The sequence below is a fragment of the Coturnix japonica genome, chromosome W, assembly GCF_054131305.1.
Source record: "Coturnix japonica strain WE chromosome W, WE-NBRP24, whole genome shotgun sequence".
NCBI classification, from domain to species: Eukaryota; Metazoa; Chordata; class Aves; order Galliformes; family Phasianidae; genus Coturnix; species Coturnix japonica.
In genome coordinates, this window is record NC_140701.1 from 6,908,350 (window position 1) to 6,924,600 (window position 16,251).

Consider the following 16,251-nt stretch of genomic DNA (forward strand, 5'->3'; position numbering starts at 1 on the left):
TTTCTGGGGTGCCATGTCGCCACAGGACTTGTTTCTCAAGACCTAATATGGTGTTTCGAGCAGTTGCATGGGGTACTGCGTATGTTTCAAGCCACCCAGTGGTTGCCTCTACCATAGTGAGTACATAACACTTACCACTGCGAGATCGTGGCAAGGTGATATAATCAACCTGCCACGCCTCCCCATATTTATACTTTTGCCATCGCCCTTCCTCCCAGAGAGGTTTCATCCTTCTGGCTTGTTTAATTATGGCACATGTTTCACAATCATGAATAATCTGCGCAATAGCGTCCATGGTTAAGTCCACCCCTCGGTCTCTGGCCCACTTATATGTTGCGTCTCTTCCTTGATGGCCTGAGGTCTCATGAGCCCATCGAGCTAGAAATAATTCGCCCTTATTCTGCCAATCCAAGTCGATTTGAGCCACCTCAATTCTAGCAGCTTTATCTACCTGATGGTTGTTTTGTTGTTCTTCAGTAGCCCGACTTTTGGGCACATGTGCATCCACATGACGCACCTTTACAACCATATTCTTTGTTCGGGAAGCAATGTCCTTCCATAGTTCAGCGGCCCAAACAGATTTTCCCCTCCGTTGCCAGTTATTTTGTTCCCACCGCTGTAACCACCCCCATAAGGCATTTGCTACCATCCATGAGTCAGTATAAAGATACAGCATTGGCCACCTCTCCCGTTCAGCAACATCTAAGGCCAGCTGGACAGCTTTTACCTCTGCAAACTGACTTGATTCTCCCTTACCTTCAGTGGCCTCTGCAACCTGTCGTGTGGGGCTCCACACAGCAGCTTTCCATTTGCGATGCTTCCCTACAATGCGACATGATCCGTCAGTGAATAGGGCATATTTCTTTTCATTTTCTGGTAATTCGTTGTATGGTGGGGACTCTTTAGCACGTGATACCTCTTCTGCTGGTGATGTTCCAAACTTTTTATCTTCAGGCCAGTCCATGATTACCTCTAGGATTCCCGGACGATTGAGGTTTCCCATTCGCGCTCGCTGTGTAATCAGCGTAATCCACTTGCTCCAGGTGACATCGGTAGCATGATGGGTGGAGGGAACCTGTCCTTTGAACATCCAGTTCAGCACTGGCAGTCGAGGTGCCAAAAGGAGCTGTGTTTCAGTCCCGACTACTTCGGAAGCAGCCCGAACCCCCTCATACGCGGCTAAGATCTCCTTCTCAGTTGGAGTGTAGCACTCTTCAGACCCCTTATATGATCGACTCCAGAATCCCAGGGGTCGGCCTCGGGTCTCTCCTGAGGCTCTTTGCCACAAACTCCAAGTGGGGCCTTTCTCTTCAGCAGCAGTATAGAGGATGTTCTTTACATCCTGTCCAGTCCGTACTGGCCCCAGGGCTACAGCACGGGCTATCTCTTGTTTAATCTGTTCAAAAGCCTGCTGCTGCTCAGGGCCCCATGCAAAATCATTCTTCTTCCGCGTTACCTGATAAAGGGGGCTTACAATGAGGCTGTAGTTTGGAATGTGCATCCTCCAAAAGCCTACTGCACCCAGGAAAGATTGTGTCTCTTTCTTGCTAGTTGGTGGAGACATGGCAGTGATTTTGTCGATCACATCTGCTGGGATGTGACGACGTCCATCCTGCCACTTTATACCTAAGAACTGAATTTCCTGGGCAGGTCCTTTTACTTTGCTTCGCTTAATAGCAAAGCCAGCTTGTAGAAGAATCCGGATTATCTGCTCTCCTTTTGTGAAAACTTCTTCTGCTGTATCGCCCCACACAACAATGTCATCAATGTACTGCAGCTGTTCAAGAGCACCACCCTGTTCCAGTACAGTTTGGACCAACCCATGGCAAATGGTTGGGCTGTGTTTCCACCCCTGGGGCAAACGGTTCCAAGTATACTGAATGCCCCTCCAGGTGAAGGCAAACTGTGGCTTGCATTCTGCGGCCAAAGGAATAGAGAAGAAGGCATTGGCAATGTCAGTGGTGGCATACCATTTGGCTGCTTTTGACTCCAGCTCGTACTGGAGTTCCAACATGTCCGGCACAGCAGCGCTCAATGGGGGTGTGACCTCATTCAGGCCACGGTAGTCTACTGTCAGCCTCCATTCTCCACTGGCTTTACGCACTGGCCATATGGGACTGTTAAAAGGTGAGTGAGTTTTACTGATCACTCCCTGATTCTCCAACTGGCGAATCAAATCATGAATGGGGAGCAAGGAATCCCTGTTGGTGCGATACTGCCGTCTGTGCACTGTCTTTGTAGCAATCGGTACCTGCTGCTCTTTTACTCGTAGCAGCCCCACAACAGACGGGTCCTCTGACAGGCCAGGCAAAACAGACAGCTGCTTAATGTTGTCCATGTCTACAGCAGCTATCCCAAAGGCCCATCGATACCCCTTAGGATCCTTGAAATGCCCCCTTCTGAGGTAATCAATACCCAGTATACATGGAGCCCCTGGGCCAGTCACAATAGGATGTTTTTGCCAGTCTTTGCCAGGGAGGCTTATTTCAGCCTCCAGCACAGTCAATTCTTGAGAGCCCCCAGTCACTCCAGAAATATGGATTGATTCTGTCCCTTCATGACTGGAGGGCATTAGGGTGCACTGTGCACCAGTATCCACCAGCGCCTTATATTCCTGTGGTTCTGATGTGCCAGGCCATCGAATCCACACAGTCCAATAAACTCTATTATGCCTTTCCCTCCCCTGACTGAGGGCAGGGCCCCTCTATTGGTTACCTGTGATGACTGGAGCAACTCCACTGGTGGTTGGTATGTCTAGTAGTTCTTTCACCCGTGCTCGTAGTGCAGAAGTGGGCTGATCATGCCACTTCCTCATGTCTTCTCCACGGTCACGTAGGTAGTGCCACATGGAAACACGCGGTGCAATCGTACTGTTGTTCTTTGCTCGAGCTGGGAAGCGTGTGCGTTTAACAGCTGAGACTTTTGATGATGCAGGTGGGGAGTAGGACTGGACTAGTTTGATCAGATCCTTCATTAGACCTGGTGGCCCGTACGAGGATTGACCTTCATCAGTTGTTTCTGATACTATTACAGGATCATTACAATTAGTTGATGGAAACAATTTCTTTCACATTTCATCTACTCGGTTTTCTAGCCGTGAGATGGCAGAAACTGCGGCATGCAGTTGGGGGAGCTGCTGATCGGTGGTTTGAAGCATTATAATCAGCTCAACAACTCGGGGCCATCTGTCCACGAATCCTTTAGATCCTGATACCAATGACTGTGCAATTCTCTCTGGTGCTGTACTTGTGATTTTCTGCCACATGTCAGGATCGGCCCTCACTCTCTCAGGGTCAAGTTCGCTTGGATCAGGGCTGTACAACATTTTCGCCATGGCCAATTCCCTCAGGCGCTGAATACCTTTTTGGACGGTATTCCAACTATCAAATTTAGGCTTCAAAGCATCCTTATAGGGGTACCTTTCTCTCACGGCTTCTAACAGCTGCAACCAGAGAGTGGCAGCTCCATCCGAACATCTGCTAATCCCTCTGTCGATACCTGCATCTTGGGCAATGCTTCCTAGTTGGCGAGCTTCTTTACCATGTAGAGACAAGCTGTTGGCCCCGTTGTCCCAGCAGCGAAGCAACCAAGCAAGGATGCCTTCATCTTGACGCCGTGTGAACTCCTTTCTTGAGCCTTGGATTTCAGTCAGCTTCAGAGGTCGACAATAGGTGATTTCCTCCTCATCATCAGTCTCTTCTTCATGCCTCTTGGTTTTTGCCTTTGCTTTTTTCGGTACTGCTCCATGCCTGGCACCTGGGTCTTCTGCTGCCCCCCCCTGTGCTTCTCCTTCTTTTCGTTCTAGACGCATGGACACCCGTTTCCATTTCTTGCCTTCCACAGGGGCAACTGATATTGCTACTGATGCCTCCTGTGACTGATCAGAATTAACTTGGGCTTGAATCTCAGATCGGAAACTCTCTCTCTCCAGAATAGTATGATACAAAGCACGGTATGCATAAGCCAAACCCCACATAAGGTTTACCTCCTTAGATCTCTGACCCAAATACTCACTTAATTTCTTAGGGTCCCTTAGGTGTTCAAGAGTGAAATCCCATGACACTGCGGGTCCCCATGCTTCTAAGACTTTTCCTAAACCTTTCCATATTCCCTGCCAGTCATCATTCTCTGGTTCTGGAGGAGACTTCCGCATAGAACGAATGCATAGGAACATATATGCATGCATTGATAGTGATAACATGAATGCAAGCATGAACCCTATCTCAGTTATTGAAAAGCGTGTGGAAATCTGAGAGTACAACCTAAATAAAAGGGGTTTTTTTAGCCTGTACAATGAATTAAACATGGTGGTGTTTGTAAAATTGCCTGTTCCATCTGGGATGCAAGTATTTGTAAAATTGCCTGTTCCATCTGGGATGCAAGTGTTTGTAAGATTCACAATTCCATCTGGGGTGTAGATACCAAAAGTCTGGCCATACCACATCTCGTAAAAGTACCAGGCAGGTGTCTCCATCAGTATCCACCTTATTAGGCTATATACCTGCACAATTCCACAACACCAAATTATGGTGTTAATAGTTGACCAATACTTTAAGAAGATCATAATTGCTTTCAATCCCTTAAACAGAGCAACTGGGATGAAGAGTGGATTCATAGCTGGCAGGCTCTGTAAAAGTCAGAGCTAGCTAGCTTTGCTCTAAGGGAGAAAGAAATCCCTTTGTTTTCTACACAAAAGTTAGATAGCAGTGCTGAGAATGTGCAGCAGCCCTTAATGTTGACAATTTGTCTGGTATTTCAAGGTCACGTTCTCCGTGAGCAGCTACGGAAAGATAACACTCCCAACACTCCCGTAACGAAGCTCTTTAAGAGCAAAGAGAGAGTCGTTCTAAAAGCTAAAAAGCTCTATGCCCGCATCCTCCACCAAAAATCTGTCACGGGTTACTTAGGTTTACCTATGCCCGTGACAGGGGAAGCCACCCCACGCCCCCCCCCGGGGCCCGGAAAGGAGGAGGAAAAGGGGAGTGGGATAAAACAGCGACAATCTAAGGAGGAAAAACTTATTTTACTAAATATGATATCGAAATACAAGATAACACAATATAATATAATTAAGGCTAACAAATTGAACGAAACAGAGAGAGAGAGAGAGTCTCCGAAAACCGAGAGGCCTACTGTGAACTCTAGGCGACACGGCTGGAACGCTTCCCACTCTCCGAGAAGTTCGAGAGAAGAAGGAGGGCACTCCAGCCTGGGAACGAGATTATATAGAGTCCTGGTCCCGTGACTTATTGTTACTCCTGTTGTTCTCTGGGATATGTAGTCTTCTTCTGTGGACTGCACATTCAACAGAAGTATCCATACTTGACATGATGTTATGATGTGGAATACTGATAGCAAAATTGCAAAATTACAAAATTACAAAACCATGAAATATAGTCACATCATCAGCTATTTCAGCTTTCAACTTGATGATCTTCCAAGCCAAAACCTGAGCAGATGGGCATGCGCCAGAGCACATCAGTTCTGCTCATTATCCACTGAATGATGCATGATATGTCAAACAAATAAGAAGTAGATACAGACACCCCATAAAATTCAAAAGATGGTCCTAGCAGCAAGCTTTATTTTCTCTGCCCACTTCCCCCTCATAGAATCTATTCTTTCTCCAACTAATTAACTCATGAAACAAATGAAATTAGAAAAGTTTCCTTCTTTCAACAGGTATGCAGAGAATGTTCCATTGCTGAATGGCTTTTGAGTGAATTTCCCACTTTGCCCAACTCTTACTTGATCCCTTCCTGATGCTGCCCTCACTTCCTCCTGCATGAAAGGTGTCATCTGTTGTGCCACTTCACCAGTATCCTTACGCATCTCTGCCACTATAAACTGATATTTACACTACAACAAAACAGAACAAGGAATTCTGTTTTTCTTCTGACCTACAAAGGAATCTTATCCAGATAAGAAAACACCTTACCTTCAAGATAGATGAAACAAGCTTCTGCTGTCCTTATCTATTGATTTGAGTACTTCTTCCCTAGAATCCCGTCATTTACCTGAAATAAAAGAAAAATACTCAAATATCTGTGTACAGAAAACTCGATTTTTTTGGTAAACAACACTCCGAAATCCTTTGACGGAGTTCCTGAGCAGCAGAGTGATTAAACCAACAACTGCTTTACCCTTTCTCTTCTTGTAAACAAGTGACAGAACAGTAGAGACCACGCTGCAAAAATGCCTCAAGAACTCAGAAACACAGAGGGGGAAAGTAATTGACTGCATTCACACCCTTCCTGTCACAGAAAAACCAAGTCATCAGCTTTGCAGACATCCCGTTCAGACAACCAGCAGTGTTAACTCAGACTTGGAGAGTTACTGATCATAGGAAATAATTCCTCTCGATGGATTTCATATGGATTCATTTGCTTCCTCAAGGTCGTCCTGACATTCGGCAATTTCCTTCAGCAGCATTTCAATCCTTTTCACTTCTGCATCCTTCTGCTGTAGAAATATCACATTCCAAACAGGATGAACCAGATCATTTTAGAAACGATTACAAGCCAAGTTGCAATAAGCGTCCTTACATTACTGCACCTCTTTCAGATTATCCAGAGAGGCTTCTTGCTCCATCAGAGCTTCTTCTTTTCCATGGAGCTGCAAAAATCAAGGGGAAAATGTTGAAATAGCTCCAAAACCTGTTCAATTTTCACTTAATGCCAATTTGGCACTATAAAAAAAAAAAAAAAAAAAAGGTTGTTGACTGCTATACCTTTGAAGTAGTATCACTCCATAAAATCATGTACTGTTTTCCTCTGAAATCTCTCTCTGAAATCAGTTAATTCAAACACGGTTGGAGTTTTAGTAGCTGAAGCTGGATCCAGGTTTGGAAACAGCTGTGACTCCTTTCTCTCCCTGAGAAATGTAAGATCTGTGTCTCCCTTCCAGTGTTTGAAAAGACCTGAGGTGCAGTGAGAGGAGCCAGAGAGTGTTTCTTCTGCTGCGTTTTATTCCTCACAGAGTGAAAATAGTCACGTCTCAGAGGTGTGAGAATAATCCTATGAATTTTGTGACCAAAGCTTTTGTAAAGGCTTCTTTTTTACTCAGTGATGTTCCAAACACAGAGAAGTCTAAGTCTGTTACGCCCTTCAGACTTACAAGCCCAGCAAGCATATAAAAAACTTCTGCATAAGTGTTAAGAGCTTTATGCGTCAGCAAGCAAGCTTCCCATTCCTATTTGTGTACAGGTGCCTCATTACACTACTGACAGCTTTTCAGCCTAGAGGTCTGGCGTAGGTTTTGTGTTTCCAGAGAAAATAGTGTGTTGGTAATTTTATTAAGAGAGCCACGAGACAGATTTGGGAAGGGAGACGCACGATCCTCTCCCAAAAGGAAGGAGGCAGCAGTATTGCTGCCCATCAGTCCAAACGGTATCAGCATCTGTTGGTTCCAAATGTCCTTTCCCCACAAAAAAGGCAACACAAAAATCAACTTGGTCTCTCCTTACCATCACCCTCTTCAGGTACGTATCCAGGCTTATTCTTATAACAGAAGAACATCGAAGGCGCATTGAGAAAGCCAGCACGAGCTCTCTGCTCTGGGATAGGTGCTTGTTCATCAGCAATTATAGCACCATCAGATGGAGGATTGTCTGATGGCACAGTCGTCATCTCAGCTTTGGACAGAAATTGAGCCAAACGTAAAGACTGAATTACTTCAGAACAGCAACACTAACCCCACAGTGCCCTTATTTCTGAGCTGAGCTGTCTGCAGCAATGTGTACTACTGAATCACTGAGTAACTGTGAGGGTTTGACATCCCAGAAAACATTAACCAGCAACTGAAGAGGACTGGTTTCAAATTATTTGGGGGAAGTCTGTGCTTCTTACCAACTAACCTCAGTCTATTACCATGGTAGCTGTTACTGAAACTTTTACTGTTCAAGAAGTCATCCTTTAGTTGCATGCTCCTGAGACAACCAGAACACTGCTCTCAGTCTCTGAAATGTAACAGACAGGTGCATAACAAATATTATAGGTATTAGATATTTGAAACGCATGTAATTACGCACCTGAACAACAGATACTAGCACACTAGGTTGACATTGTGAGTTAGGATTCTGACAGGATCAACAGTTTTCATCAGTTGCTTCATTTTGGACTAGGCATACAGAACAGCTAAAGAAAAAGACATTTTCGAGTAATTCTGAGTGGTCTTTGGAGCATCTACTTGCTCAAGTTTAAAGGAGAATCGCTGAAGAGAAGCTCTGGTATTAGTTTTGCTTGGATTCCGGCAGGCAGTGCATTAGGAGGCAGCATGATTGTTTCTCACCAAACAGATTATACAGTCCCATTGACCTTCCTGCCTTTTTAGCAAAGACAGATCCACATTTCTCTTGTGCAGTATTACGGCTGGCTTTGAAACTTGCAGCACATTCAGTAAGAGAGGGCCATTACTGTGTTTCCCACATAGCTGGATTTGGGCTTTGGCATGAAACAGTGCCACAGTGTAGCTGTGAGCAACACCACGGCATCTCTCCAAACAAGCTGTAGAGCAAGAATGACTTTGTCAGCTACTGACAGATCTGAGGAGCATTCATCAATGATCTTCATTAGGCAGTGCTTTCTTTGAAGACAGGGTTTGTGCACTTCTTGTGCTTCTGCCAACACACCATCATTCATAAACTCATCTGCCTTTCTTTGCCAAAGCTAAGCAACAGTATTTAGATTAATGAGAATCAGCTGGAATGCAAGTAACAAAAAGCATTTGGGGTAATGCAAGCTAGGAACCAACCTCGGCAAGATTCCAGTGTGAACCACATTCTTCATAGCTTCAAATGCTAGGAAAGCATCATCAGTTTTGCCTTCAACTGCATCCAGCACTGCAAGTGCTATACGTGCCTCTTCTTCATAGGCTGCAACCTGAAAGACCTACAAGCAAAGCGAAAAACAAGTTATACCTAACGTACACACTGATACTTGGAACAGCTGGTGCATGCCAACAGCCAGGAAGGAATCGGGTAGGAGAAAGTTAACAACATCGCTCATTTTCCTCTAAGACAAGAAAATACTTCTGGAAGAAAGTCGGTGCTCAGGGAGGTCAGTGTCATCCAAGCAGATACAGTTCTACAACTAAGAGAAGTTCTCAACGAATACTGTTTCCCCCTTCACCAGATACATTCTGATACTACCAAATCTCATCGTTAGCACAACCCAAAAGAAACCCAACAACAACAACTACAAAATAAATAAACAAACACAACAAAAAGCCCAAGCAATGTAAATGTGGCTCATTTCCAGCTGGGACAGACCTGCTTTCTTCAGCTTGTCAGGTATGATGCAATGTGTTGGTTCTAGGAGAAAAGCAATGCTGATAACACACCAATGTTTATAGCTCCTGCTAAGCATGTTGTGCACAGACAAAGCTGTTCTCAGGAAAGGATCCAAGGAGCTGGGAAAGAACAGAATTAGGACAGCTGGTTTACGCTGGCCAAAGGGGTGTTCTGTACAGAATGGCATGGTGCTTAGCCATCTTCTGGGTCTAACCACAGCCAAAAGCTTGTATATTGTCATATAACACCCTCTACTCTACTCTTAGATCAATCCATCTGCACCTGAATGTCCACATGATGGAAATGCTTGTAGAGAGGATCAGTCAGTTCAGGAACATTTTTGTTCTCCCTGATGGTTTCCAAGCTAATCAGAAGTTTCTTTGCCCAATGTATTCCTTCTGGTCACAGAACAATTCAGACTAGCACCCTGTTGAAGAAAAGAAATAGAAGCTATCTCAACAAATCCAAATCAAGTGTTACCTTGTTTGGTTCTTACTGGTTTTTCCCCATGTGCCGGACTGTGTGCTCTGCTGATTCCCATTCCTGCCTGTTCATGCAGCTTGAACCAGTGTGCAGCAGTCTGGTATTTATAAGGCAGACTCTTCTAATGCAGTCTTCAAACAAGAATTTGCCAGCAGTTACTGTTAATTGTTTATTGCCTTCACCCAGGACTTGGAAAACCAAATCTAGAAGGAATTGCATTAGAAGACCATTAGTGGTCTAATGGAATAATCCATTAGTGGATTATTCCAGCTTGCAGTGCCCACATATTTGGGAAGCTTGCTTCATCACTTCATTCCTACCTTGGCAGTGAGTAGTTACAATTGCTTTATCTTTCTTGTGTAATCATAAATGTTTTAGAGCAAACAGCTGTGTCTTGTTGTGTGCTTTCACAGTGCCAGTACGTGTGCTGGTGACCCACTTTGGAAGTCTGAAAGCAACTTTTAACTACAGCATAAGCTCTTAAAACTCAGAGGATCGAGGTGTACCAGCAATTTAATCTGGTGATATTATCCTCAGGATGATAGGAAAAAGACTGGACTAATGTGACACTGCCTGCTGTAAAACCAAGTTTCTGTAGAACTTCAAATACATTTATTAAAATCCCCTCTCCAAACCAGAAGCACATGATGTCTGTTCAGCCTTTTAATTTCACGTCTTGAAACAATCAAACCCAGCATGCCCCATAGTACCTCTGAGCATGTATTTCTGTGCTTCATGCTAATATGTTCCCAATGCAGCGTTTGCCCCCACACACCGTGTGCACACAGCCTCACCTGGCATAAACAGCTGTATGCGCACAGTGCTACTGACTTCCCAGCACAGAATGCCCTACCACAAGGTCTAGCCTGGTTCCTTCCAAGCTGCTAAGAGCAGACATAAAACACGTGTTGTTTTAGTTTTGACCCTGTTTGTATAGTTATACAACTGAACACTTAGACAGCCAATAGGTCATGTAATGTAAATGTAAACACAGGGTATACAGATGCTTCATAGAAATGATTAATATGATAGAAGGATAAAGGGAAAATGCTCACCAACATTGAAGGTCCACAGTAAAGTCAAAAAAAAAAAAAAATCACCAGAGGAAGAAATCCTGCCTTAGTGCTGGTCAGCCCTTACATGAGATCTGGGAGAGTTGGAGCCAAGCTCCACCCCTTCCAGTAGCACAGCTGAATTACCTTCACCTGTGCTCCTGCAGCTGACTCATTGCTTGCCTCAGGTGGTCAATCAGAAGTTCAGGCTGTGATCAGTAGTTTCCTATACACTTTGTTAAGGTCAAAATACACTTCAGAAAAGCTGGTAAAGCAATTGCTCTGCCAGTTGTCCTCCAACTTTGCTGTCACTCTAATTTGGCTGTTAAGATCTGCAAGCTCCACCACAAATTACACACCAACTTTGCTTTCTTTCAGAGCTGGTTTTTGAGCACCTGCCATGTGTTCAAGGGATGGACTTGTGCAGGGACTCTCCAGAATTGGTTGGGAACGCAGCTGTCTCAAGCAAACACAAAACAGTCCAAAACTTACCTGAGAACATCTGGCACAACTCCAAACTTGAGTTTCTCACAATGGTGATGTGTTGGTGCGTCTGGGAGGAGGTGACCCAAATTTACAAGGTGGGCATCTCTGTCCTTTTTCCCAGCTGAAATGCGTTTGAGGATCCAGACTCAGCAAATATCTTCTCGTCTTGTTTGCATTATCACTTCTGTCTTCAGATTTGTTGTGCTGATTCCCTTAGTTGTCAGAGGGAGCGGGGTGTGACCAGGACTCAGCCAGGCTGTGATCAAACTGCATGTACAGCCTCAGAAACTGCTCAGGAAATGGTTAAAAGAGCCGCTTCTTCTTCCTTGAAACTTCTGGCCTGCTGCAGCTTTGATTCTTTAGGGAAGAACAGACATAGCTGTGATTGTCAGGGTCTGTGTGGTTTGATTCTGGTTTCTGGGACACGATGAAGTGCGTGGAGTGCAGGGTGATGGCACTCTAAGGACATTTCCATTTGGGTTGGATTTCCAGGTTGCTGTGTTCAGTTAGGGGAGTCGTGGCACTGAGGTCTGTGTGCAAGGTCTTGCAGGCAGGCTCAGACTATGCTGATGGCTGCAGTTGCTGTCACTGTGTGCTTGCAGCCAGCACCCTGCTGCCCAACTCATGCCACCCACGTGTTTCCCTGGCGTGTTGAAACAAGCAGGAAATCCTGAAACTTGGGAGTTTCAAAAGCAGCGTGATTTGTCTCCTCGGGCAAAGTCCTCAGCCAGAACTGCAGTAGAGACACCCCCTGGAGCCAGCAACTTGGGGTCGAAAGTACTGGATTGGAAGGGGTCAGTGCCAGGCACCCAGCTAACCTGTGGAGGTAACAATGTGCCTAGAACTAATTTGGCCCTGGACTTCCAGAGAGCCTACTTTGATTTTTTGCTGTTGCCTACTTGGAGGAATCTCACAGGCTAGAGTGCTCAAAGGTAAGGGGGCCATGAGAGCTGGGCAGCATTTAAATAGCGCTTCTTCGGAGCTCAGGATTGGTGCATCCCTAAGAGAAGGAAATAGGGAAGGGGGGTGTCCTGGAAATGGGTGATGCTGAGATGGTGAAGATGTTGAACACCTTCTTTACTTTGTTTTTCACTTCAGTGACTGCCCCTTGGGACTCCTGGGCCCTGGAGGGAAGAGAGAGAGCTTGAGAAATGGAGAGCTTCCCTCTGGGTGAGGAGGGGGTGATCTGAGAGCATCTGGTTGGGATCAGCGTGCACAATCCATAGACTCTGATGGGATGCATCCACATGTGTGGAGGGAGCTGGCAGAGGTGATTGTCAAACTCTTTATCATCTTTGACAGGTCTTGGAGAAGTGCCTGAAAGCTGGAGGAGAGCCTGTGACACTGCAGTCTTCAGAAAGGGCAAGGAGGAGGATCCGGTAAACTGCAGGGCAGTCAGTCTCACCTCTCCCTGGAAAGGTGGTGGAACAGCTTGGTCTGGATGCCATCTCCAGGCAACTGGAAGGGAAGAAGTTTACCAGCAGTAGACAGCTTGGATTCACCGGGGAAATGTCATGCTCAGCCAACCCTGCAGCCTTCTGTGATGGCATCACCAGCTGGGTAGATGTGGGGAGAGCAGTGGATGTCATCTACCTTGACTTCAGCAAGGCTTTTGATACTGTCTCACATGACATCCTGGTAACAAAGCTGAGAAAGTGTGGGATAGATGAGTGGATGGTAAGCTGGGCTGAGAACTGTCTGACTGGCCAAGCTCAGAGGGTTTTGATCACTAGCACAGCGTCCAGTTATAGACCTGTGTTCCCCGGGGTTTGTTGATGTGTCTGGTCTTGTTCAGTATCTTCACTGATGACCTTGATGAGGGGATAGTGTCCACGCTCAGTAATTACACCTATGATACAAAGCTGGGAGGAATGGCTGACACACCTGAAGTCTGTGCTGCCATTCAGCAAGACCTGGACAGACTGGAGAGCTGGGCACTAATAAACAAGAAGTGGTTTAACAAAAGCAAGTGCAGAGTCTTGAATCTGGGAAGGAATAGCAGCAATTATCAGTACAAGGGCATGCAATGTTGTGTGGGCACATGGGTGTGCAAAGGAAGAACAGTGCTGGGATGGGCTGTGGTGGGCCAAAGATGCATAGTGGACCAAAGATGATAGATGCTACTCTGGACCAAAAGTCATGCAGCAGCTCATGGAGTGTCACTGGACAAATCAGGCTGTGCGCTCTTTGTGAATCTCTAATTGTGATGGTTTATTGATTGACTGCAATCAAACTACAAGTACTGAGTTGGGCAGCAACTGAAACACCGCGCACTGCAGCCGCTGCCTTGTGATGTTTCTCCTCTCAGTCTTTCAGCTGCAGCTTCTGCATCATCTCTGCAAGGCTGTTCATCGCTGCAGAGAACTGGAAAGAAACAAAGCAAGCGTAGAAGTAGGACAGAAACAATCTAGGGAGATCTCATGAAGAAACTCTGACCAGTAAACATCCAGAATGGCCCCGTGTGGAACAGCATGTTCCTTTCATTCAGGTCACTGACACTACTTCCCAGGACACACTGCCTATGCTCTGTCGTGGAAAGGCTGTTTCAAAGGTTGCAGTGCCCGACATGGCAAGCTTCTTTATCACAGCAAAACCTTCTGGCTGTTACCAACCACATCCTTCTCAAGCCAGAGGAAGGCGTCCAAGCTCCCCATGGCAGCTCTCACTGACAGTGTCATTTCCTCAAACACACAGCTGGCTGCTTTTCTATTCCATCGCTTCCCTCAGGATTTTACCATCTCTTTCATATCTGACAGATGGAGGCACTGAGACCAACAAGAGAATGTGTGTCTGTGTTCACCAAGGACTCACCTCTATATGTGCAGCTCTCTGAGAAGCCTTTTTCAATTCCCTTCTCCTTTCTTTTTGTCGTTGTCTTCTTTCTATAAAGCAAGAATACCAATGAATTCATTTTGTTAACAGCAAAACTGCAGAAACATGGGTGCTGTGAAAACAAATGGCAGTCCAATGACAAAGCAAATGGGACTAGGAAGCCTCTCAGACATTTCCAGGGGGACATACAGAAGACCACTGTGAAATTAACAGAAAGAGATGTATTTAGGTATTCTGGCACCTCACTGCCTTTGGACTTTGTAGCCTTCAACTCTTATCCCCTCTACAGAGCAGGAAAAAGCAAGCCCTAAGCAAACTCAATGTGTTGCACTTCACCAGGACAGTACCGCAGCACCTTCTTACCTCTTTGCTTGGAGCTCAGTGCTGGGGCAGGCCCAGGGTGGGCTGCTGGGGCCGGCACACTGTCTCTGTTCTGGCCTCTGGCTCTTTTGGTAGCAGGCAACTGCGCTGCAGTCTGTTTCTCTTTGTCCAAACCCTTGCGTTTACACCCAGCCAGGGTCTTGGAGACAGAGCTGGGACCTGCTGTTACAGGAAGCCCTCCAGCCTGAAGATGAGCTTTCTCTGAAAGCACTTCCTGCACCACTTTCGCATAGATGTTTCCATTTGGCTCCAGGCATACATCTGTTATAATCAAGAAAGGAGAAGCAGTAAGATTTAAAGAGCGACCAACGCTAATTTCTGTAGCAAAATGGGCCACAATACTAGGAAATCTCATCTTGCGTGTTCACAGTAGCGGATCTTAGGATCTGAGCTGAAGGGTGGGTTTGCATTTCAAATCTGGACAGGGAAGGTAATTGTAAATCCCAGGGATGAAGACCTCAAGCAACACGCATCAAAAGGAGTATGAAGAAAGAATGGACAGAAAGCCTAACTAGAAAGACATTGAATCAAACCCTGATGCCTGTTGTGCATCTGTACCTCTCCTGGGTGCCACGTCACAGGCTGCAGTCCTCCCCAGACTTTCCGCAAGGCTGCTCTTGGCTGGAAGACCGCTTGTGTCAGCTTCTGGCAGAAAGGAACAAGAAATACTTGAAGAGCATCTCCTGGGAGGAAGATTTGAGCGCAGCCAACCACCAACTTCCACTCTTCAAGTGTAGTTCCTACCACTTGCCTTTTTGCTGCTACAGCATGGTGCCATTTCTGCAGTAAGCACAGATCTGCAGTGGACTTCCTTCACTCTTCCATCACACACGCACCCCTTCATGCAGCCCTATTTAGAAATACCCACATTCTGGAAAATACAGACAAAAAAGAAACAGGCAGAAAAGCGGCACTAATACTTTGTCACTGGTGGGAATCTCCACAGAAAGTGCTGTGCTAAAGGTGTGAGGTTAAGGGATCATCACTATCAAGATAAAAGTCACAGCATGGAAGATTTAGCGATGGCGTGCTGACTAGAAGGAAAAAACAACACTTACCTTGGAGCTTGTTCATTTTCCCTCCTATCATCGGATATCTTATCATCATCTACGTAGCTCTGAGGTTGGCCAAAGCCTGTTGCCATGAGCTTTGCTAAACGCAACAGTGCTGTGGCTCAGAGGTATTACACCGGCACATAGCATAGGAGAACTCCATAACCCAAGTGTCATGGGAAGAAGAAAGGGGAACTGTTACAATTAATTACGTTCACTAAATTGATAATTGTAGGCTTCTTGTCACACACTACTGCCTACAGCAAAACAGCACAGATGTTGACAACTGTGATTTCTGCATACAAGCAACCACTCGAGGCTGAGCACTCTCTCCTGTCTCTTTGCCATTCCTAGAAAGACCCAGAAGAGCTCAGTGTTCTCTTGCTGTTAGTTTACATCCTCCAAGCACTTCCAAAGGCACGCTGCTCTGTAGAAAAAGCTGAGCTGCCCAGAAAGTTTGTGCAGGAAGAAGGCAGCAGTGTCAGTGCACGTCATCCTGGGGGATCTGAATGCATTTGTGAAGAGAACAGGGAAAGAAGAGGGAAGAGAGCAAAACCAACAGGCACTAGCACTGCTGCCCACAGGGGGCGGGGCTTGAGGCAGGGCCTGTGCCAGAGGGGGGCCTGGCACAGTTAGGGCCAGCTCAGGGCCCAGAGCAGAGGGGGAGCAGGCAGAG

The 16,251-nt window shown here is 46.0% G+C and overlaps 2 protein-coding genes across 2 annotated transcripts in view; both read right to left on the minus strand.

Moving 5' to 3' along the window:
• The window catches only part of LOC146754426 (uncharacterized), a 599,901-nt gene that overhangs the window by 545,956 nt on the left and 37,694 nt on the right, over positions 1-16,251 (minus strand). The window lies entirely within an intron of this gene.
• On the minus strand, positions 13,480-15,293 carry LOC146754447 (zinc finger CCCH domain-containing protein 11A-like). Its single transcript, XM_085527463.1, has 5 exons — positions 15,289-15,293; positions 15,082-15,248; positions 14,506-14,784; positions 14,122-14,192; positions 13,480-13,674 (listed from the first exon to the last, which is right to left on the minus strand). The coding sequence occupies exons 1-5, from the start codon at positions 15,291-15,293 to the stop codon at positions 13,615-13,617; spliced, it is 582 nt and encodes a 193-aa protein (XP_085383589.1). The 3' UTR covers positions 13,480-13,614.